Below are 23,320 nucleotides of genomic sequence, written 5' to 3'. Positions count from 1 at the left end.
AGTAGTTTTCTTAACTCTCAATAAGACACGCTTTCTATATATACTATTTTACATAGAAAATTAAAATTGGAGGATTAAGTACCATAAAAAATGCAACATGAACAGGCAGTTCAGCATTGAAAAGCTCTGATGATTCAGTGTTTGGTTTTATATGCATTGGCCACTTCTGCATTGCTGCACATGTTGCAATTACATGTTGGAAAATCTGAATATTATCTTTCAGTTTTATGTTTTTAGCTGCAACTTTGTAAAGTTAACTGCACATATCAGTGGTCAGTTAGGATTTTGAAATAAGACCCATGAATTATACAGTAAGAGTGGCATTGTGAACAGATGTAATTTAAGATGCCTCAGAAACAGAGCAGGTCCTGGCTTATCTTTCCTGGTGTACTATGTTTTAGATCTCTGCTCAGTCAAGTTGATTGAAATTGAATAGAAAAAAGGTTCTCTAAAAAGTAACTTGGCACATGAGTTTTCTTCATGTTGAATTGTACTTTTGTATCTTAAGTTCCCTGTCCTCATGATATGTCAGAGTATCTTAAAATAATAGTTCCTGACATTTCTAAGGAGAGGTTGCATAAATTATTTAAGTGACTTTTGTGTCCATGTTTTTTCAATTGGCCTTTTCAGAGAACTTGGCCTAGATCTTGATTTATCAAGCCATTTAGATGTTTTTTTCTCCTGGGCTATAAGAAGTCCAACTAGAACAAAAGGAATTACTCATGTGTTTGAAGTTCAGCTGGTACGTCATTCAGGACCATGGTTCAGGTCACTGGAACCCATCACACTTGCTTGAAGCAAGGCTGACATCTCAAGAGAAACCTTTAAATGTGCACAAGGGCAGAAGGCTTAGGGCTTGATTCCCACTGAAAGCTCTTAGAAAACTTTTCAGTGGGCCTTGGACTGAAACATGGCAATATATAAAGCAAAAGTTGGAGAGAAATCTTCTCTCTAATTTTTAATCTCATTTACCAGGAAATAAGGCATGAGGGGTCATGCTTGGATTACTTGTTTATCCATCTGTGGTTCCTTTTTCCTGCTTTTTTTCCATGGTCCCTGGATGAGTTTGGTTAACTAGTCAGTTTTTGCTATGCTTGATTAAATAATAGAGATCTCAAAGATAGACTCCAATGTTTTGTGGAAATAAATTATTAAGTAATCTGCTAAGTACTATGGCAGATGAGTAAAAGGTTTGAGAGAATCAGGCACGTTAGAGACTACAAAGGGTAAGAAACCTCAGTAAGACCTCACAAGTGAGCAGGAAGAATCCAGAGCCAGGGCCATCCAGAGCCACTGTATGTCAGACTTGCTTTATGTTGATTGCCATGGAGCTGCTCCCTGATTGCAGTAAAGTATGCCAATGTGTGGGCTTGCAGAGCCTGATGCAAATTTGAGTTACAGATGGTAGAGAGAGAAAACAAAACTTTATAAAATAAAAAGTATTGTGTCAGCATCTTGAAAACATATTCTGTCTGTTACTTTCTTGGGAAAGTTGCTATCTGTCTTTTCACTTTTGGGATGGAGAGGTGGTTTAGTCAGGAAACTGCTGCTGCTTTCCCTGGAATGTGGCTGGGGTGGGGAAGTGCTGTGCCTGCCCCTGTGACAGGCAGTCCCAGCAGTGATGCTGGAGCCAGGCTCACGTGTGTCAGTCACCAGCTCTGAAATGAGGGATGTGAAATAACTGTTCAGTCTTGGGTTGTCTCTGATTTGGGAATGGAGAGACAATGTGATAACAGCACTCAGTTGTGCTTGCTGCTCAAACAGCAAGAGCAAAACATATGTTCTGTTTCCTGCTATTATCAGGGAAAAGGAAGTTGTTGACGTATGTGGGAGATTTTGGTTCATTATGGGGGGTGGGGAGTATGAAACCACTGTGACTCTTTGACTCAAGGTTCATTTTGACAGAAAATGAGTCAAGCATCTGCTTTTCCAGAGAATTCTTTTCAGACTGTATTTAGTTGGTCCTGTTCTTCTGCATAGGAGACCTAAACCTAAATAACCTCCTAATATTTCAAACTCTCACCAATCTAATTTTTTGAGAAAAAAACATAATATTTCTTCACATGTTTCTCACATTTCATTTGGTTGCAACATTCTAGTTACCATTCCTCCCTTTCCCAGTGTCTCCTATCATGCTTATATTGATCAGTTTTCTTCATGTTTTGTTGTCTTAGTTATTCAATAAGTGATAAAAAACTATACTCATCTTGGTTTTGAAGGAATTCATAAGCATTGGTGAATTTGCTAAAGAAATAAAATAAACCCCAGCAAACTAACCATACAAAATGTTTGGGTAATCAGTAGATGATCTGTTTTTAATAGAGTACAATGTGAATTGTAGTGAAGACAAAAACCTCTCCAGCTTTTTTTTTAAATAGATTTTTGATGACAGTCAGGCGTGACTTCATAGCATACAAGAGCTACAACCTGAAGAAAAAAATAGGAAATATTTCTGTTTGCATTGTGAAATGCCATGGTTTACTGTTAGCACACCAACCATTTCAGGGGGACTACTTCTGCATTAAAGCAGTGGGTCTTTAGGTAGGGGTAAAACAATTTGGCCTAGAATCCTTGCTGGATAGGAATTTTCTAGTTCTTGCCCCAGTCCAGGTTTTGTTTCAATGTAGGTACTCCTGGTTTTTTTTTAATATTTAAAAATGTGTTTGTTTCCAGTGTAGCCTCCATTTTAGTAGAAAAAAATTGCACCTTCAGATGTTGAGGTTTAAATTTCAGCTGTTAATAAATCCATTTTGCAGGTATGAATCCAGTGTAAAACTTGTGGTTTATGTGCTCTGAGAGACACGTGCTGCTGTGTAAAGATAGAAAATATTTTCAGTGGTTTGTTTCTTAAGAACTGCATGCTAAAAATAAAGATGGGATTGTAATAAGTAAGTCACATGGATACATCTGTCCAGAAATTGCTAGTTCTGGTACAGTTATATCCCTTGTTTTTTGTGTTTGTTAATGTCCTTGCTGAGGTTACATACAGCAAAAATATTATATTGCATCCTGGATGTTAAAAGATGTCAACTTGTGAAGTTGCATCAATGTGCATGCTGATACTGAGCTATAGGGGTGTCAGAGAAACATCTAATAAAACCAGTGAATAGGAATGTTATTTCATCTATTTTTTTTTTTAATGTGCTTCTTTTGGCTTTTAGAAATCATTAGTACAATAGGGTTTTTCAAATAAAAGTATGTATGTATTAACTAAAAGATTACTGTAAAACAGCAGTGCATAATATTAAGTCTTTATAGTGTTGGTAATAAAGGAGGAAGAGGAGTTGAGAGATTGCAGGGGTGGACATGATTAAGCTAAAAAAGGAGAGTAAGCTGGGCTGATTTTATGACAAGTTTGTAGTAGTACTTCTTAAGCCTCACAGTAAAGAGCTCAGCAGTTTTGTATCTTGGGCACTGAGGCTGAGTGTTTCAGCATGTTTGTGACATGAGTTTCATATTACATGTGGGTCTTATGGCAGAGTAGGTCAAACCTCCATTGGAAAATCCCATTTCATCAGTGTTTCTAAGCATCCCACAGCATGGGGAGAGTTGGAGTTGTGATGGGGCACTTGTGCCTGTTGTGTTCAGATAATGACAGTACTTTGGTTCTAATGCTTTTTAGGGACACAGACGGACGAATGCTCTTAGATATATTTGATGAAAACCTTCATCCCCTTTCGGTAAGTTCATCTGCCTCTCCTTCCCTTTCATGTGAACTGTCTTTTTTTTTTTTTTCTGTCTGCTTCATTTTGTTTCAGTCACCTATTTGGAAGTATTTCTTCCTTAGAAATCCGAAGTGCCACCAGACTACGACAAACATGATCCAGAGCAGAAGCAGATTTACCGCTTTGTCCGTACGTTGTTCAGTGCTGCTCAACTGACTGCTGAATGTGCCATTGTCACCCTGGTGAGTGTCTGAGGGGTGACATCAGCCATCTGACAGAACCAGTTTTGTTCTCAAAAGTTGTGTTTGGATGATTTAATAGATGTAGGTGCTGCCAGAGAATTTTCTCTCACTATGGAAATTTCTTGATGGGAAGAGATGCTGCAGTTCATTTTCATGTGTAGAGTAAGTGAGGAAGAAGAGGTTGGGTAGTGTGACACAAAACCTGGGGTCCTGCCTTCACAGAGTGAGTGTGCTACAGGCCACCAAGGTGACTCTCAGAAAAGGTAAGTGGCATAGGTGATGTGACCATGAGGGAATGTTAAAAGCAGAAAGGCTTCAACTTTCGGGGGGTTTGCTGTCTCACTGTAGCTCCCAGGAGAGACTTGGGAACAGCTGTAGGTGATTTGATAGCACTAATAAGAATTGATGGGCACATGAAGGATTCAGTGAGTGACTGGGACATGTTGGCTTGCTTCTACTTCCTCTGTACTTGTCATGGGATTGAACAATTGTACTCAAGTCTGAAGTTTAGGTGCTTAAAAATAGCACAGCACAAAAGAAGGTTCAAATTTTCAGCTGGTGTGGATCAGTATAGCAATGTGGATTAAAAAAGCTAATTCCCAGCTGGGAATTTATTAATTTTCTTGAAATTTATATCCTGCCAATTCTGACAAGTCTCTTCAGCTTTCAGTCATAATTTTGGCCATGTTCTTCACTCAGAGGCTTTAGAATAACAAAATGGTTTTTTACCACTACAACATGTGGTTTTATAACAGCTTAGTTTTGCATTTTAGATGGAAGAAAGGGAAATTGGAGAAGGTGAATTTTGAAGCCCAGGCCTACTCATTTCCTCTGTTAATCTATTTCCCTTGGCTTCTAAGATTTGTTGGCAGGATTTTCTCCTTCAGACAGTCAAAATGAACTGTACTAGCCAGTGAAGAACAGGAATAAGAGAGAAATAGGACAAGAACCACCCTACAGTGCTCCACCATTCCATTGTGTATTTCACTCTTCCCAGTTGCTTGACACAGCCAGTATTTGTTTTCTGAAATGACATTTTGCCTTTCTCTTTTACATAATTGTACTAAGTGCTTGTCCTTCTTCCTTTTATTCCTAAGTGTTTTCTGCTGGAGACAAGATATGTTGTGTGAATCAGTATGTTCTTCTGTAATTTAAGTTACCCACTTTCAAATACCTTGTTGTATTTATCTGTTATTCAATCTTAAGTTATTTGATCAGTGAGGGCACTGTTTAGCAGAATGAAGAGGGCTTCTCCTTCCTTTTTTAAAATAGCATTACCTTTCTGTTACTGCAATGCATGGGAGGTTCTTCCCTTCAAGTCTTATACAACAACTTTCTCACCTCTTCTGGTTCTTGTGTGGTTTCCTTGCAAGTAACTCTTTTGGTGTGATCTCCAATGAAGTATAAATGTTTTTAGTTAATTTGTTATGTTGCAGAAGCAGTTTCCATAGTTGTTATTGCCTGAAGATAGGTGACTTGTTTTTTGGTTTTGGTTTTTTTTTACCCAGTACAATGGTAAATAACCTAGTTCTGTAAGAAAATGTATTATAGTCTAGTTCTCAAAACAACCATGCAGATATTCATGGATAGATTTGGTGGTTAGTGTTTACCATTCTGCTATTCTTGTCTGTGTTGTCAGGTACCTCCCTGACCCCTCTTTCCAGAAACCTTCAGAGTTTATACACATAGTGTTTTACAAGTGTGAAATTCTGCTGCTGCTGCTCTCAGCTTCCTCTGTACTTCTAGATCCCATTTCTTTATTAATTTGTGCCATGAGGTGGGGCCCCAGACACAGATTGGGTTGTTTTTGAAATACTCATGTGTGGAAACTAATCTGTGAAAAGGCAATCGACCCTTTCCCCCTTCCCACACTCCTGAAATCTTAATAATGTTGATACTGCTATTTGTGAACCTTGCAAGTGCTTTCAGTTTTGATATCCTGTCTGGGGAAGGAGAGATCAGCATTCCCTGCTGGAGTTTTTGTTTTGCCACAGTCTGGCTGTCCATCAGAGAGCAATCTGATAGCCCTGTCTGCCACTTGTTCCTCCTGGGAGGGTTGCCAGAAGGCAGGAAGTGTGGGGATCAGAGGCATTTTGAACAAGATGCTACAGTTTTATCTTTCTTTCACTCACTCTAATTATTTTTAAACAGTTCTAAGCACCCTTTTTTGCTGCCCACATTATTAACATGGTCTGAAGTGTGTGGTTGAATGTACCCACTGTTTGTCTTGGTACATGCATTAACCAGGTAAAAGCAGCAGTAACAATTAGTTCTGCAGCAGGCTGTGTTCAACACAGAAGCTGAGTAAATGTGAAACTCCAGACTGAGATAAGCTATTCTGCAGGAAAAAGCCAGCATTGTGTGGCTTCAAGCACTTAATTAAAATATTTCAATTAAAGCTTCCACTATTGCAGCAAAACCAATTTATAATTAAACAAAAAATTTAATTTTCACATAGCCTCCAGAGCTGCCAAGAGATTTCCCATACTGATAGGTGGAAAATTAAAATCTCAGGTTGAAACAATTAAATACTAATTAACATTATTTATTAATAAAATAATACCATAAGAATAAAATTAGTTTTAAGAATTGTTTTGCCAATTTAAAGCTTGTGACTAGTGGTTCTAGCCCAAGTGAGCAGGATAACTGTATTCTGTGACTTTATTGAAAAAAGTCTCTCTTGCCCCAGAGTGCTCCCACCTTTGCTAATACTGAGAAATGCCTGTCTCATCTTTAGCATCTCCTCCAGTGCAGAGGTGGAAAGTTGTACTTGTGTTAATCTGCTAATTGGATGGCAAATAAAAATGTGAACAGGAGTGTTACCCATATGAATAGGAAAAGAATACAGTGCTTGCATGTCAGGAGAATTTAATATTTATGCTTTGTTCTTTGGTTCTGTGGAAGCAATCCTATGAGCTAGACCTGAAGAGCAGAATGCTCCAAGTTTTCTGCTTTGCCTTGGCATGACTTTCTGAGATTTTTGCAAATAGGCCAAATTTAAGGCTCTTTGAATATACTTCTGTGTCCTTAGTGGTTTCAGAGAGGACACATTTTGCGTTTGCAAATATTCTGGATCTGTATGCTGTAGACTGATCAGATACAGTGATATGTAAATACAAACATGAGCTGAATTATTCTGAGAAGTTCAGAGGAGCATGCTTTTGGAATACTTTACAGAGTTCATTGTGTGACTGAGGGGATTTGATATTAGCAAATTTGAAATTTGAAGTATGTAAGAATAAATTTTCCTTATGAAAATAGGGATTTAATTAATCCAGCCAGATGTTCCTGAGTTCTTACTGTATTTTGTGGCCACGTTTTTGGCAACTAGGTAGAGAGAGAATAGTGGTGGGCTGTATTGGGAAAATTATTCTATTTGCAGAGAATTTTGTTTTGTTTTCTGTGTATTTGGAGGAATGAAGAAAGTTTTTTTTAATTGGTTTCTTTTCGCTAGGATATTTTTACTTTTGAATGCTGATAAAATACTTAATTTAAAAAGTGTATTTCACTTGATGTATAAAAAAATCTGATACTTGTTTAAAAGGCAAGGAAAACACAAAAGGGTGTCCAGAATCCATAGAGAGACTTGATCTGCAGAGGTGCTTTTCTGCTGACCCAGTGTAACCTCCAGCCTTTACACAGCTGAGGGAGGATGCAGCTTTCCCTGGAGTGCAATCCAAAGCAGTGCTTGTTTTCTGAGTGTGGCTGGGTGTGAGCAAGGCCAGGCAGTGAGGCTGGGCTCTGGCTTGTGTAAGGAGCCCTGAGCAGGGCTGTGTGTATCCCCTGTTGCTGGTGTGCTCTTTGCCCTGCCCTTCAGGCATTCCTGGGCAGGTGCCCAGCACCTGGACACATCAGAAGAAGCTCTCCAAGGTGTAGAGAGAAGGCTCCTCGACCTGTGCTGTCCATCCTGAGCCCCTTGGTAGCTGGACATGGCTCAGGGGGCCCTTTGCAGGAGGCCAGGAGGAACCTGAGCTCTGGGTGCTGGTGGGATAAGGAGATTCTGGTCCCTGATTTTAGGATTATTCTTGTTGTTTGAATGCAGACTGTTGTACAACACAAAAATGATTATCAGTTAATACTTACACATCCACTTTGTGAATTCCTGCCTTAGAGTTGCTGGGATATACACTTAATGAAAAGAGAACAACTAAAGTGAGGACTGAGGGAATTCTTTTTAAATCACAAGAGGACATTCAAAGAGTGTGTGTCTCCAGATGCCTCCTGGGCTTCTGTGTGGGCAAGGAATGGATACTGATCCCAGTTTTAGACTGCAAAGTCAATGTTGCCTAACAGTTGGAGTGCATTTGACACGGACTATAGGTATTTGTCTCAAAAGAGTAAATTAGGGGGCAAACTTGGAGATGTGTGGCTTTTTTGTCAGTACCCTTCATGCTTTCTATAAATATCTGTAATGGTACTTTGCAGTTGTGAACCTTTTTTTATAGTTCTGTGACTGCTTTTGTTGCTTCTTTTCACCATTTGGTCTCAGAAATAAAAATGCAAGGACCACAACAGCATGATGTCCTTTTCCACCAAATGGGTTGCACCAGACCTTTGTAGAATATTTTAAATGCCCAGCTGGGCAATTGCAAACCACAGTTATTTCTGGAGAGTCGTGGTAGGGAACTGGCTGATAGCTTGGAGCAGAGCATATGGCAGTTTAGTGATTGGATTAGAGCTGTGATTTGGCTGTGTGAGACCCGCTACCAATTATAATCTTTTCCATAAATCTTTTCCATTTCAGTTTCAAGGCATTGTGACACACTGAAGTTTTCTCATTAGAGAGAGATGACTGTGCATTTCTCCATAGTATGTTGGGATGGAAATATCTTTGTTAGTTACTCTGTGCTCCTGCAATTTACAGTGTAGGTTACCTGAGGAAGGAAGGAACGAGGCGTTTGCAAGTAAAGATTAATTTGTAGATTCTTAATTATAGTAATTAAAATAGCAAGGCCATTGTCTCCTTTCTGTAAATGTAAAGCAAGTGAGAAATAATTTAAGCCATTAGTTTTATTGGTAAAATAAAGATAGAATTTGACATAAAGCCATATAGAAACCACATGGAAGAAGATAATGTTTTGCTCTTGCTGCTACTTCAAAATTCAGAATTATTCTAGTCATGTCAGTGACATTCCTCAGTAATTGCCCATTGCTTGAGTGTGCTGAGACTTCCAGTCAACTTCCTTGGGGGCAACACACAACTCCTGACCTCTTAATGTGGCACTAAGGAAATTCTAGTACTGCATTCAAATATAATTGCATAATGATTTTGGTTGGAAGGGACTTCTAGGGGTCATGTCTGGTTTGGCCTTTTCTCAAGGCACAACCAAGCTGATCAGGCCCTGACCAGTTGAGTTTTAAGTTTCTCTGATGATGAAAATTCCATAACCCCCATGGAAAATCTTCTCCATTGCTTTAGGGAAGCCTAAAAATAGAACTACTGTATTTTTAGTGCTTAGACCATAACTCCAGTGTGATAAGAGGTATCAGGGGAGTATTGGAAGTTAATGTTGACAGCTTCAAGATGAAGTAACAAAAAAAGGGCAAAACTTCTATAAGAACCCACATAGTTTTTAAAAAAATATGAGTAGTTTTTGTGATTGTGAATTATTGAAATGAAATTATTTGGCTCTTTCATATTTGGTATATATATGCTCCTGAAGAGAGGAAAAAAGATGAAGAAATCTTCTCCAGTATTTTAACTTTTCTTTCTAATTGAATGTATTATATAATGTCCAAAGTCTGCTATAATATCCTCTGAGATGGGAAACATGAGATGCTGTTTCACACTAATTAAAACTGAACTATTTGGTGCTATCATTAGTTTTCAGTTTCTTCAAACGATTTATGTTCTGTTGATTGGGATGTTGTATAACCAACTCTCAGCTATCCAGGATCATGGGGAGCTGACATCTTAGATAACTGGGACAACATGGGGTGCTGTGGTTAGTTACTGTTAAACACTTGGGAAGAGCAGGATGGATTCACCCATCTGCAAATAACCACCCTGAGGATTAGTTCAAGCTCAGCAGTGGCCCTGCTGCAGCAGCACTGCTGGGCCTTGGATGCTGTTGCTGATCCTGATAGTTTGTGCCATGTTACAGTTCTGTGTGTGGATAAAAAAAGCCCCTCAGGACTAGTGGTTATAATAGATGGCCTAATGCTATTCAGCATGCCACTGCAAGACCAGGTCCTGGGAGTCAAGATCAGAGGCATCCAAAATAGGTCAGCATGAAGTTGTTTAAGGTCTGGCAAATTGAAGAGCTGAGGATATGTACTGAAACAAATCAGTTCTGTACTTCTGCTGGACCTGAAATGGCTTTGGAAGCCATTTAACTACATTCCTGTGGTGCATCTAAGCTAATGAACCTCTCCAGAGTTCATTGAACTTCCAGCCAATGTGGGATTATCTATACCCATGGAGTGGTAATTTTATTTAATTAGTAGAAATAAAGTCTCTTTCATTCAGATAAATTAATTTTTAACAGAGGCAAATCACCAAATTGGTTTCACTTATGATTAAATAATTATTTGCTGATACTCCAAGTATAAAGGTCAGTCATTGTGAAATCTTGGTTTTAGTCTGTGGGAAGAGATGGAAAATAATAATGCAATATGGTTCCTTTGAAGTCTTAACTCTAAGCAGTGTGCCTTCTGACATGCCTTAGTTATTGAAATGTCTCCAGTGAGGTGCAGCTGCTCTCCATCAAAGCTTGTTGGACTGACAGTCATATAAAATCATGTGGTTCATTCCCAAATGCAGGATGTGAGCTATAATGGAGGTACCAGACTGTGAGGTATTGAGTTTGTAAATAAAAATATATTGACAGCCCAATGACCATTGACATTTTCCCAATCAGAATTGTATTTTCATTTCAGCTAGGATTTGAATTATGGTACAAATGAGTTTTGAATATTGTAGTTGTTGAATATTGAATATTGCTTTTAATAACCCTGAGTTGTATTTGTTCTTTGCAAGCTGGAAAGAATTCAGAAGTATGTGTTGTTTGACTGAAGCCACTGAAAGTTTTTGCTCATGTCACATCAGCAACTTGAGTTTGTATAAGTAGTCTTGTTATCAACCTGTAAAAAATATCTATACATACAGTCACAGAACTGATGGACAATGATAAATGTGATGAAGATTGCTCTTGGATGCTATGAAAGTGATTGAGCAGAACTAGTAGTTAAACTAAGGCAAAATAAATCTGAATCTTTTGGGAATTTATCTTTTGAATGTTTAATACAGAAGTACTGAAAAGTTCTGTTTCAAAAGCTTACTTTCAGGCACTGCAAAGGATGAAGCAGTAACAATGCAACAATGGTTCAGCAGCTTCAACTTGTTTTAAACTTTTGTTCCATTTTTGAGCTTGGATGCAGCTGTTAAAAGTTGGTGGAGGCAAATAATATTTTAACCTCTGGACACTAAAAGCTCTTTAGTTCTAGTTCCATAAAGGAACGCCTGCCAAAATAATCAAGAAGAGGGATAGTTCCTAGACTTATGTTTGAAAAAAAGAAAGAAAAACAGTGTTTCTCACATTGTTTCTCCTGTATTTTTTATCTTTTGCCATATAAGCAAATTTATTCCAGCATTCGGGGATGCAAGTTGTAATATTCATTTCTATTGTGACCTTTTAAAATTCAGCTTTGTATTACTTCATAGCAGCTAGTTCTAAAGATATAGAAAGTTCTAAAGATATATAGAAAGATATATAATCTTAGATATAGATTAGAAATCTAAAGATTAGAAAGTGTTTTGCTTTTGAAAATTAGGCCAGTGAAATTCATTACAAGAGACAAATATGCTGAACCACATAGTACACTCAAAATCCCAGTCTGTTTGATGCAAACTCCGTGTTTAAGAAAATGACCCTTGTGTTTAAGATACTGTTGATTGTGTAGACATAATTGCATACAAATGGTATTTCCATATCTCACGTTTGCCATTACAGGACCAGCACTTTCAGTGGTTTTTTTTTTTTTTTTTTTGTTAATGAGGTGGAGCATGCCTCCCTGTGTGTGTGGGAAGACTCACTGGATTTTGCCAGCAGGAGCAGGTGGTGTTCTCCCACCAGCCATGAGTTTGTTTGGGATGAGTGGTGTAGTGATTAACCACCCCACCAGCCTTCCTCTTCAAACAGGCTGAGAGCCACCTGGCCCTGCTCCCAAAGTCTCTCCTGATTCAGCACATCTTCACAGCAGCCAGAAGCACCCCCTGCAGTAGTGAGTGCATGGCAGACTCTACCTGTCCCACTCTGCTGTCCCATCATGGGCTGGTGCTGTGTCCCACTAGGACATTGTGTGCTCTGAAATGAAATCAGCTCCATTTATCAGAAATAATGAACTTTGGCATGTTTACATTGGAGGCAGCTTATTTGGCTCTGTGTGTGCTGCTGTTATGAGGTTGCTCTACATCAGCAGGGCGAGAGCTCAAGTGTGTACCAGCCTAAATTTCCTGATCTGCAGTCAATGGGTTCTCTCTGGGAGAGCTACAAGGAAGACTGTGTGTGTAGCTGGCTGAGATTGATTAAAAGTTGAAGACCTACACTAATGTCTCCCAAATCCTAGATTACAGTGGGTTCCTCACCCTGACTGAGAACCTAATTAAACTTTTACAAGTGTTTCCTGCAAGTAGTCTTGTTCTTTTTCTGTCTTCTCTGACATGAACATATACTTAAAACCCAAGACTGAATAAAGGAGGCCACAGCAAGTGGCCAAAATAAAACACTCATTTAAGGTATATTCAAGAAAGGAATTGAAAGCTACACTAAGTGCCTTTCTCATGGAGAGCTGTTTATCATCCTCAGTTTTATTAAGAGATGATAAAGAGCCTCGTTTCAGCAAACTGTGTGTCTGGAGTCAAGCCAAGTTATCACCAAGGAAGCAAGAGTGATTTTTCACAACCCTCAACGTGCTATTGGAAGATGCATCAATATGGTAATGAAGTAGGTGTAGGAATAGAGTCTTATCAAACTCCTATTTAATTTTTAATGCTGATTTCTCAAGTATGTGCTGGTGGGGAAGTAGTGGCAGGTTTATGCTGCCTTTTTCCTGAGGTGTAATTTCATCTGCCGTGCAGGTGGACCTTGACAGGCTTGAGAGGCTGGCCTGTGCAGTACTCATGAAGTTCAGCAAGGCCAGCTGAAAGGTCCTGTGGGTCACAGTGACCCCAAGCACAAAATTCAGGCTAAACAGAGGATGGCTTGAGGGCAGCCCTGCCAAGAAGAACTTGGAACTGTTGTCTGGGGAGGAGCTAGACGTGGCCTGGCAGTGTGCTCTCACAGCCCAGAAAGCCAAACGTGTCCTGGGCTGCATCCAAAGCACTGTGGGCAGCAGGGGAGGGAGCCTGTCCCTCTGCTCCCTTCACCTCAGCTGCATCCAGCTTTGGGGTCTCTGACATAAGAAGGACATGGATCAGCTGGAGCCAGTCCAGAGGAGGATGATAAGCTGACCAGAGCAGGGAACTCTGAAGCTGACCAGGGCTGGGGCAGCTCTGCCATGACAGGCTGAGAGAGTTGGGGCTGGTCAGCCTGAAGAAGAGAAGCCTCTGGGGATGCCTTGCAGCAGTCTTCCAATACTAAAAGAAAGCTCATGGGGAAGCTGGAGAAGAACATTGTATGAGAGTTTTTAGTGATAGGACAAGGGCTATAAATAGCTTTAACATGAAAGAGTTAGATTATGTGTTAGGAAGAAATTCTTTAATGTGAAGGTGGAGAGACACTGGAACCTGTTTCCCATAGAAGTTGGTGCCCCATCCCTGGAGGTGTTCAAAACCAGGCTGGATTGGACTCTGAGCAACCTGATCTAGTGAAAGATGTTCCTGCCCATCACAGGAGGGTTGTAACTAGATGGCTTTTAAGGGTCCTTCCATGCAAAACTGTTCTATGATTTTATGTCCTTCCTTGAAATATAATTCTTATCTGTCTACATTTTCTTCTCTAAGTACCTTTGAATTTCAGCCCCCACAAAATCCTTACTTAGTTGTTTTTCTATTCTCTCTCTTTCTAAGTTAGAGCTGTACATAAGAAAGGATATATTTTCTGATTTTTGTATGCTTTATATATCTATAAATGTGGAGTATTCATTCTAAATCTACTATTGCTGGATGTGAAAAGTTGAGATTTAAAAGTTTTACATTAACAGTAGAGAGTCAAATTCTACACTGATGTGAAGCAAGTTCATCTGCTAATTTGAGTGGCATGATATTACAGCTTACATATGCTCCCTGCTTATGAAGCTCCCAGTGTTAGTATATTGCTTTAAAGAAGTGTTTTGCTTCCCAGGGATGACTCCAGGGAATGCTGTATTTTCATTATTCAAGGAGCACTTTTGCTTGCAAAGTTGACAAATTGCCTTGTGCAATATAGAGTGTAGGGAGCTTGTTTACACAGGCTGTCTGGAAAGCAAAAGACAGCGTTTTGCAGAGCCCCCAGGTAGTGCAGACCCAGGGAGACCCATGTGCCACCTTCTTACTGAGCTTTGTGTTTCTGCAGTCTCATAATACATTATTTTGTACATCAATGTCTTTGCAGAATGATCCACTAAGTAATAAGTCAAACTTCCATCTTCAGTAACGGGCTTGACACATAATTTGGAATTTTGTGCTTAAATAATATTTTGTCTTCATTAAGAGGGAAAACAAATTTTTTTAACAATTAGTGGCATTTTGTTTTACAGTATAATAAGATAATATTTTCTGCAACTTTAGGGTGGCAGGCAGGGGGAAATCACAGCTAAAGAAGAGATTGTGTATTTAGGAGTCTGGCGTCTGACCTCTTGAAATAGGTAATAGGATCAGAAGTCAAAGGCCAACTAAAGTGGATTTATCACATCCAGTTTTGAGCCTGGCATTAACTCCTATAATAAAATAATCTTCTTGAAAGCAGATTACTGTTTTAGAATCGCTGGAATGGGAATAGTTTTCTTTTTTATTTCTACTTCATAGCAAAATAGATCAAGCCTTGATTTTGATGTCTTTCCACAGGTATATCTTGAAAGACTCTTAACTTATGCAGAGATAGATATTTGTCCAGCAAACTGGAAGCGAATAGTACTGGGGGCAATTCTACTGGCATCTAAAGTTTGGGATGACCAGGCAGTGTGGAACGTGGATTACTGCCAGATCCTGAAGGATATCACCGTCGAAGACATGTGAGTGCAGTTTGTTCATCTTGTCAGTGAATGCCAAGATCTGTGTCTGTGAGGGTGGTGGGAAGTTTTTTCACAGATTATATTTGTATATTTGTGTTGTATCCAAATGTGGTGAATGCTGATAGATGGTATGAGGTCGGCTTAACAGCTGCTTATATAGAAGACATGAATTATTTTTGTTTTCTGGTTGAAGTGTATTTTACCACGGGATATTCATGCACAATAATGGAAGCAGATCTATAGAATATTTAAATGTATGGTTTGATAAAAGTCCCCACATCCAGTAAGCCTGCATGTATTCCCTTCATGATTTACTGTCATGCTAATTCTCCATGTGGATGTAGATGGACATATTAGACAGGAAAGGAAGTTATTTTAATGGCCTTTAGATGATCACCCATTTATTTATTGCCTTTATTAAAAATGGTTTTGGGTTTTGATCTTTTTCCCCCAGTATCCTGCTGAATTAGTTTCCAAGATGTAAAAATCCAGACAGAATGAGGTTTCTAAAATAAAAGAAGATAAGATGGACAGGAACCAAAAGCAGGCCCTTCACATTTCTGTGTGCAATATTGTTCTGTGAAGAATAATTTGCTAATGGTTCTTTAACTGATTGAGTGGAATCTAAGTGGTTTTGCAAAGTTACTTTTTGCCTCGATCCTTTTCTCATGCTTTTTGAGTATTTAGTAGCAGTAGGGGCCTCCCTCCATTCACTTCTCCTCCAAGGCAAATCTGGGTGGTTTTAAAGTGTTCCTGAAGCTGGGACATGAGCTGAAGTGCTGAACAGCTTGAAGCAGAGTCACAGGTTTCACTGTGCCATATGAGAGAATTAACCAGGAATGGTTATAAATGAGAGGTTTAAAATTGCTGATTCTCAGGGCTTTTCTTGAAGGTGGTGTGAAAGGAAACAAAAAGAGAGGTTATTGTTTCTGACAAACACATGTGATGGTGCTGCTGTTAGAAGCTGCACTTCAGCTGTGTAACACCCGTACTTGCCTGTGCCAACATCTGCCCCTTTCTGCACTGCACATTCCCTAAGCCAGACTGTGGTGGGTCCTTGTCCTCAAGATTTTGAGCTTCTTACCCTTAAAAGATTTTAGAGTTCTCACAAACTGGAAACCCAGAGGCCTCTGAAGAGCCTGAGCTCTCTATATGTATTTGGTGGTCTCCATGTGAATCTCCCAGCAAAGATTCTGGTGCTTATATTCCTGCTGTCAGTTTTTCCAAATTTGGTGTTCCTCCTATCTGCAATGTGGTATGTGGTGGATTTTTTTTTTTAATTTTCAGTTAGCTGGAACAGTACAGTATGATGATTTTGAAGTGTCTGGCTCTAAGCAAGAGAGGGCCTTTAATTGTATTAATAAGGCAGAAGAACTCTAGGTCAAAATCTTTAATTTGTGTGAATCATTCAGCACAACTGTCTTGCAGGACATCAAGCAGACTTTTCAGAGTTTTATAAGTCAGCATCAATGCAGTGAACTGTGTCTTAAAAGTGAGCAGAGAACTTGGGAGGACTGAAGTGCAATGGGTACCTGTAGTCATGTATGGCCTTACATTGAATTTCTGTCTGAGAGAGGTGTATGGGGTAGGATGAGTATGGTAGTTAGTTAAATTACATAAGTTTAATCAGAAATATTTTTATGTGTTTGTCCTTTCTGATCTGTAGTTAATCTGCTGATCCAACCTTGAGGCTGTGTATCGAGATTTTTTGAGGGTGCTCTTCAAAAGGCAATGTCTTATGCCAGTAAAATAGGCTTTATATCATCAATTAGCATAAAATTTTAGGCTTAGCTTGCAGAATGTACAATCTTTATACTGATAAAAGGACATGTAAAGGTAATATTTTGTTTCTATTTATAGACACCTTAAGGTGTAACTTTTTCACTTGGATTTTTAAGTTGGAATCTTCAACAATGTGAATTTAAGCCAAAGACTCCATATCCAGCTTCTGGTTAGTCTCTTGGTATTAATTAGTATTTATCATTATGTAAACATAGCAGTTTTGACACACAGAGTGAGGATAAGGAAGGACAATGATTATGATCTAAGAATTATATAAGGCTAAAGAATGAGGAGAAAAATATTTCATTTTTGAAAAACCACTGTACCAGTACTTTTTATCTTCAGCTCATTCCTCTTTTATTGCCAACTATGCTGCTTCTATTTAATATTCCTTGCATGCTTGCACAGCAGTCAAGATGTAACTTAAAGACAATATAATTCATCAGTCAATGCCCACTGGTAGCACAGCAATACAGTCTCTGGGCTCTTCAGCAAACAGTGATGGCTTTCACCACCCATTATGTTTTTTAAATTTCTCATATCTTGAAATCACTGTTTTGGATGTATCATATGTCCCTGCATAAATATTAAGCATGATATCTGATTACTGTGCAATTTATGAAAATTTCCAGTCCTTAATTTTGTAAATTGGCTTATTTCTCAATGTACTTTTTAATGTATTGGTGTGGGTAATAATGTAATTTTAAACCAAAGTTTATAGAGTGAGAGCTCAAACAGGAGCTCTGTTCCTGTGAGGAATTTTGATGAACATGTTTGGGTTAGGTACTGGAAGACTTGTGATCACCACTGTGAATTTTGGAATAAAGGAAAAATTGCTTTATTCTGCTCATAAAGAGAGTATGATGAAAAATTCAGGTTTCCCATGACTAATTCTAAATAGTTGATTATGAAGAGCTGCAGGGAGTAAATAAGTTCTTCAGCAATTTATGCATTACAGTAAATTGCAGCGTTTATGAGAGGAGCCTGAGAAATTTATGGCAGGGGTGTGTGTGTATTTGTGTTGTGGCATAGCTGTGTGTGCAGACCCACCTAGTGGAGGTAAAGCAGAAACTACGAGAAATTTTTTTTCCCTGCTAGGTTTTCTTTCCAAAATTGTGTTAGCTAAACTGATAAAGGTGCCCTTTCACTAGCAAAACTTTGTGTCTGGATTTGATTGGCATTGCAGTAGCAGCTGCAAGGGGCAGCATCTCTCATATTCCTCACTGGTGTGATTACACTGATACAACTTGGTAAGGAAGGTCAAACCTTAGGATGGGATAATTGCATCTGGCAGGAATAAAACATGAACTTGGCTTATACCATTTGCAATTTAAAGTAAATTTATATTCAGAGTGCACAGTCTGAAATATGTTTCCATGTTTATCTTCTTCCCACAGGAACGAGCTAGAACGCCAGTTTCTTGAGCTGTTACAGTTCAATATTAACGTTCCCTCCAGTGTTTATGCCAAGTATTATTTCGATTTGCGTTCCCTGGCAGAAGCAAATAACCTGAGTTTTCCCTTGGAGCCCCTCAGCAGGGACAGGGCATATAAACTTGAGGTAAGGCTCTTTATAGATTGCTCAGTGTTAAATATATAGGGGGTTTGGGAATTTGTGCTGTTTTTCCCTTCTCCCATCTCTTCCCAGATTCTCCCATGAGATATTAGAATATCATGAGCCTGATTTTCATAATGGGGTTTTTTATGCTTTGAGTGTCATGGCTGTGGGGACAGCTTTTTGACCCAATTTGCTTCATACCTTTCTTTTCAGCTGTAGTTGCCTTTTTTGGCCTTGTGAATGTACCCACAATTTTTGTAATTCTATTTGCAGTCTAGTGTTGTTCATTCATTTGGTTTCTTAAAACTCATTATCCACCTTCAATGACAGAATATTAACAAGTGCTGCTGAAAATAGCTATTCCGTGTTCTTCTTATCTGCAAGTGCTCAGTTTTATGGGGATCCATGTTTGTTATCTCCCATGGTGTTTCCTCAGTAAAGGGAGAACAGAAATGAGCACATGCCTTTAGTGAATAACTCATGAATGCTTATGAGATCTGGATATGCCATATGCCAGAAGCACTGTCGGATGGTCTGGACCTGTGAAATACTGTGAATACCACAGACACTGGAGGAATTTAAATTATCAGCTAATTTACAAGACTGCAACATATTTTTCCTGGTTTTTCTGATATGTTTTTCAAATATGGGCATTATTGCACTGGATGTGCATTTTGTTACTAATTTTGGAAATTTTCATTAGATGCTGGCTGCTTTTAACAGGGCACATCTTCAGTTACATAACATCTTTGCACTGGAGGTTATTTGCCTGTGGGTTAGACTGAGCTCTGCATGTTGTGAAATCTCTAGAGCTCCTGTAGAACAGTCAGGCAATTCTGTGCACGTTTTTGTGGGGGGAAATGATGCGTGGGAAGGTTAATTGACTTGTTTGTGACTTTAATGGGAGCTAAAAGTGGTTGAGAAAGAATCAAAACAAATTTCACTTATGTTGTATTTCTCAGTCTTTCTAAATATTCTTCCTAAATTTCATAGGTAGCTCCCATAAGAATGTCATTCTCTGTATGGAGTGTGATCTAAATTTGTATCAGATTTTATTAACATTAGACAAAATATTAAAAAAAAATCTTTTGGGTTGTAATCTTACTTGAAAAGAGATGCTTTACTGAGCTATGGGCATCTTGATAGTAAGTGCCATTATATATATCAAAATTAAGTGAATTACTTTTTGATTTAGCCCACAGTTTCTTTAAACTGTCAGTCTATATCACACACAGTGTATAACAGCAGGTTACAAATGAATGTAACAATGATGGCTCCTAAAACCTTAGAAGAAAAGAAAAATGGGAAATGACTGTAAATAGCCAGAGAATACTGGTAATTCTTCTGTACTAGCTAAAAAAAGAGACATATTTAAAAAAAAATAATGGAATATTTTTTCAATAAATCTGTATTATTAAAAATTTCCCCATTGGGCATGCTTTGAGCTGCTAGCACAAGTTGGCTGTAAATAACCCTGCTAGTCAGAGGATGTCTTCAGGGCAGAGGAAGAGTGTCTGCTGTGAAACCAGCTTGGTCTGCCACCTCCTTGCCTCTATATTCTGTGGCCAGAAGGAAGGGAACTGCCTTGTTCCCTGGCAGTACGTGGTTGTCATTAGTGTGCCCTTGAAACTACTTGACAGCATAATTTATAGCCTAGTTCCCTGAGCACAGTTAAGCATTTAGCTTGCCAAGAGTCATCAAAATGCATTTGCAGCACTTCTGTAGTCTCTTGTGTGCTGTTCAGACCAGAGTATCTGTTTTTAAACAGTTGCCTGGATTGTCAAGTGGAGTAGATGTAGTACCACACAGACTGTGATATTTTTGATACCGAGAGCAAAGCTGCAGTCTGTGATGAAAGACAACAGCCTCACAGCAAATGTATTCATGCAGTGGAAGGATTTGCCTTGTGTGATAAACTAAAAGGATCTTGCTCAGTCCTAAGATTAAAGCAACTTACTGGCATTTGAGATCACAAAAGGTGTTGAGTAGAGAAATAGGTGTATTATAAGAAATTTTTGCTACTTTTGTATTTTAAAGCTATTTTTTTTTTATATCTAAAGCAGAAGCATTAGATCTGACATGGCAGAATCTGCATTGCAATTTCTGCAAACATCATGAAGTTCACATACCCATGATGATGAAAAAATGCATCTTAAAAAGACCAAGGACAAGGCTAGCAAGAAATGTACCTCATCAAAAGGAAATTCTGGACAAGATCCATGAGCTTAGAGGTGTTACAAGAGATTGCAGTACTTGTTAAAAATTGCATCACTTTCTCCAGCATCTGCAGTGGATATTTTCTCTTATTGAATGTTCTCACAATTGACACTTTAAAAGTAGCTTTGTCTTTTAAATGACAAAATGAAAGTTGGGGTTTTTTTTTACCTTTTAGTTATCTGTGGAATAGTGTTCTGAATTTGTTATACCAGACCACCTAGTAGCCTGAAACCATTTTTATGGCCCCTCTTGGCTTTTTTCCCCCTGTTCTATGGAATCAGACAAGTTAAAAATGGCAAATAAACTTCCATTAGATCATCCAGTCTGTCCACTTGCCAATGCTGTTTGTTCCAAATAGCATATGTTATAGTGTGTTTTGTTCTTCCTTTTAATTATGTCAAATGTCAAGGCTTCCTTTGCTTTTCCTGAGAACTGTGTTCTAATATGGGGGAATTTTTCTGCCAAGAAGGTTGTCGGGTGTACAGCCTTAACCCACTATTTCGTAATTTCCTATTCTTGCACCTGGTTTTTATCCCATGTACTGAGCTAAATATGAGTCAGATGCTCATCTTTGGGTTAAGTAGACATGATGTGTCTGTCCTGTTGCTGCTTGTGATCTTAGCACTGTGCTAGTTTCAAGGTTAGATTTTCTAAGAGCATTCATTAGTGCATTCCCAATTTGACTGACTACATGTTGTCTGAGATCTTTATTGTTAGGATGGTACTTGAGCACATAGTTCAAACCCTTTGAAATATGTGCTGTTTTCTTGACACTAAAGAGATACAGTCCCATAGATCAAACAGACAAAACCAGGAGAAAAATATGTAAGTTACAAGCAGAGAAGTGTCTTTAAACCTCTTCAGCTTTCAAGTGTCACAATGACTCGATTGCAGTTCTGTATGTTCAGAACCCTCAAATCCAGGAAGAAAAGGAAGAGTAAAACAGACCAAAACTCACCTTTTTGGGTTTTAGGGGTAAGCAATTGTGCTTTTCTCATGCTTTATAAATTAAGGGGAACCACCTGCTGTTTGTCCCTGCTAAGTTTCCTCTGGTTTATCAGTTTTTGGAGGGTGTGCAGCACTCAGTCTGTGCCTTTGTGCATTCCTGATAGTGAGCCCATAATCAGCTGTGCTGCTTTCCTGCCCTGCACAAATATGCATGCAGCCAAAATTTGTACTGCTACTTCTACTATTACTACTACTACTATTGGTATTCTCCAGCCTTCTTTCTCCTTACTTGTCCCCTCCTCCAGTGATGGAATCTCTAGAAGAGTCATATAATTCAGCAGAGGAACTGACTTCAGTTCTGTATGCATGGATATAATGGGACAATATACATGTGTATACATTCTAGCTGAATACATACATTACAGACAAGTCCTACAAAATTTCTCATGGTGGATTAGTGTTGCTGGTTTTTAAGAATGTTTTGATTTGACATGAGAAGGGGTTGCTTGCAACTGTCAAAATTGGTTTATTTTTCTGGCAATAAAAGCAACAGAACTATCAGATGATAGAAAGGTGATTATAACTATTTTAATTTATTTTAACTGAAGGACAATAATAAATATTTACAATTTTCTGCTTTTGTCTTTTTCCCCATATGTTATACTGAGGTTGACTAACTACCTTGCCAAGTATGCTCCAAATGTTGATTTTATAACTTACTTGCAAATGAAGAGGCATCTTTAGATACAGAGCTGCTTTAAATGGCAGTGTGTTTCTTATCCATATGATTCATCAGCATAGCCTAGAGATGCCAAATATTAAGTACCACTTCCAAGCAACATTTCATTTTGTCTGACCAAGTGCCAGAACAGAAATTTTCCTGTGTCACACATGCAATTTTGAAGTGATTACCTTCTCTGACTGTTTGGTGCCTAAGGTAATGGTCTGATTTGGCAGCTGAAAGAAGCTGAGCTCCACCTCATTACACCCCTTTGTCCTGCCATGCCTTGGCACATTATTTCATGGATAAACATTTTTAACCTATCGAATTTTAAATCTGATTAAATTGCATAAACTCTCTTACTCCATCAAGTTCCTGGTCAAATTAAGTAAAATTTTATTAAACAGTTTTAGGTGAATGTAGTTGCAGTCTAAAAAGCAATATGAATACTTGAGTTATTTTATTCTATTGTTCTCTTCATGTGGACCATGAAGGAAAACTGTGTTCAAGAGTAGTCTTTAAAAAATATGCAATTTTTGACTGGAAAGTAGCAACTGTTCTCTTGGTGTTGGTAGGTTTTTGGGGGTTTGAGTTTGTTTAGTTCTGTTTTGTTTTCTAATTTAATGATGTTTTGTGGCAGGCTTGACCAGAGCATTAGGTGAATGAGTTCTCAGATGTAGGAGTTGTGTGCTTCTGCCATACCTGCCTCTGGTCTTTGCAGGACTATTCAAATTAAAGGACTCTTCACTGCTACAACTTGCTGTGCTATAGAAGATCAAGAGAGGAAAATGATGATCCATGGAGTCAGGATGTTTAATTATTTGTATTGCCTTGTGTTATAATCAAACACTTCCACTCGGTTTGTTTGCACAGTACTCTTTATTAAACGTCTTAAGGCACAACTTGAAAGGATTCCTGGGTAAATAAAAAATTCTGCTTTAGTTTGTTGTATTTTTGAATTTGACCTTGGGTATTCCTTGCAGTGAGCTTTCTCTGCAGTTCTGCAGTTTGATTGCCAGAGTTAACATCTCTGCTGA

The 23,320-nt window shown here is 38.6% G+C and overlaps 1 protein-coding gene across 1 annotated transcript in view; it reads left to right on the top strand.

Annotated features, from left to right (window-relative positions):
• Positions 1-23,320, top strand: part of CCNY (cyclin Y) — a 118,376-nt gene that overhangs the window by 91,287 nt on the left and 3,769 nt on the right. Inside the window, exons 6-9 of the mRNA XM_079301264.1 lie at positions 3,623-3,680; positions 3,788-3,907; positions 14,892-15,058; positions 18,238-18,400. Of these exons, the coding sequence (XP_079157390.1) occupies positions 3,623-3,680; positions 3,788-3,907; positions 14,892-15,058; positions 18,238-18,400 (508 nt within the window). The remainder of the gene's footprint in view (positions 1-3,622; positions 3,681-3,787; positions 3,908-14,891; positions 15,059-18,237; positions 18,401-23,320) is intronic.

Source organism: Erithacus rubecula (assembly GCF_903797595.1).
Source record: "Erithacus rubecula genome assembly, chromosome: 3".
Classification (NCBI taxonomy): Eukaryota; Metazoa; Chordata; class Aves; order Passeriformes; family Muscicapidae; genus Erithacus; species Erithacus rubecula.
Note: the sequence above shows the minus strand (reverse complement) of the source record. Positions and strands in the feature narration are given on the sequence as shown.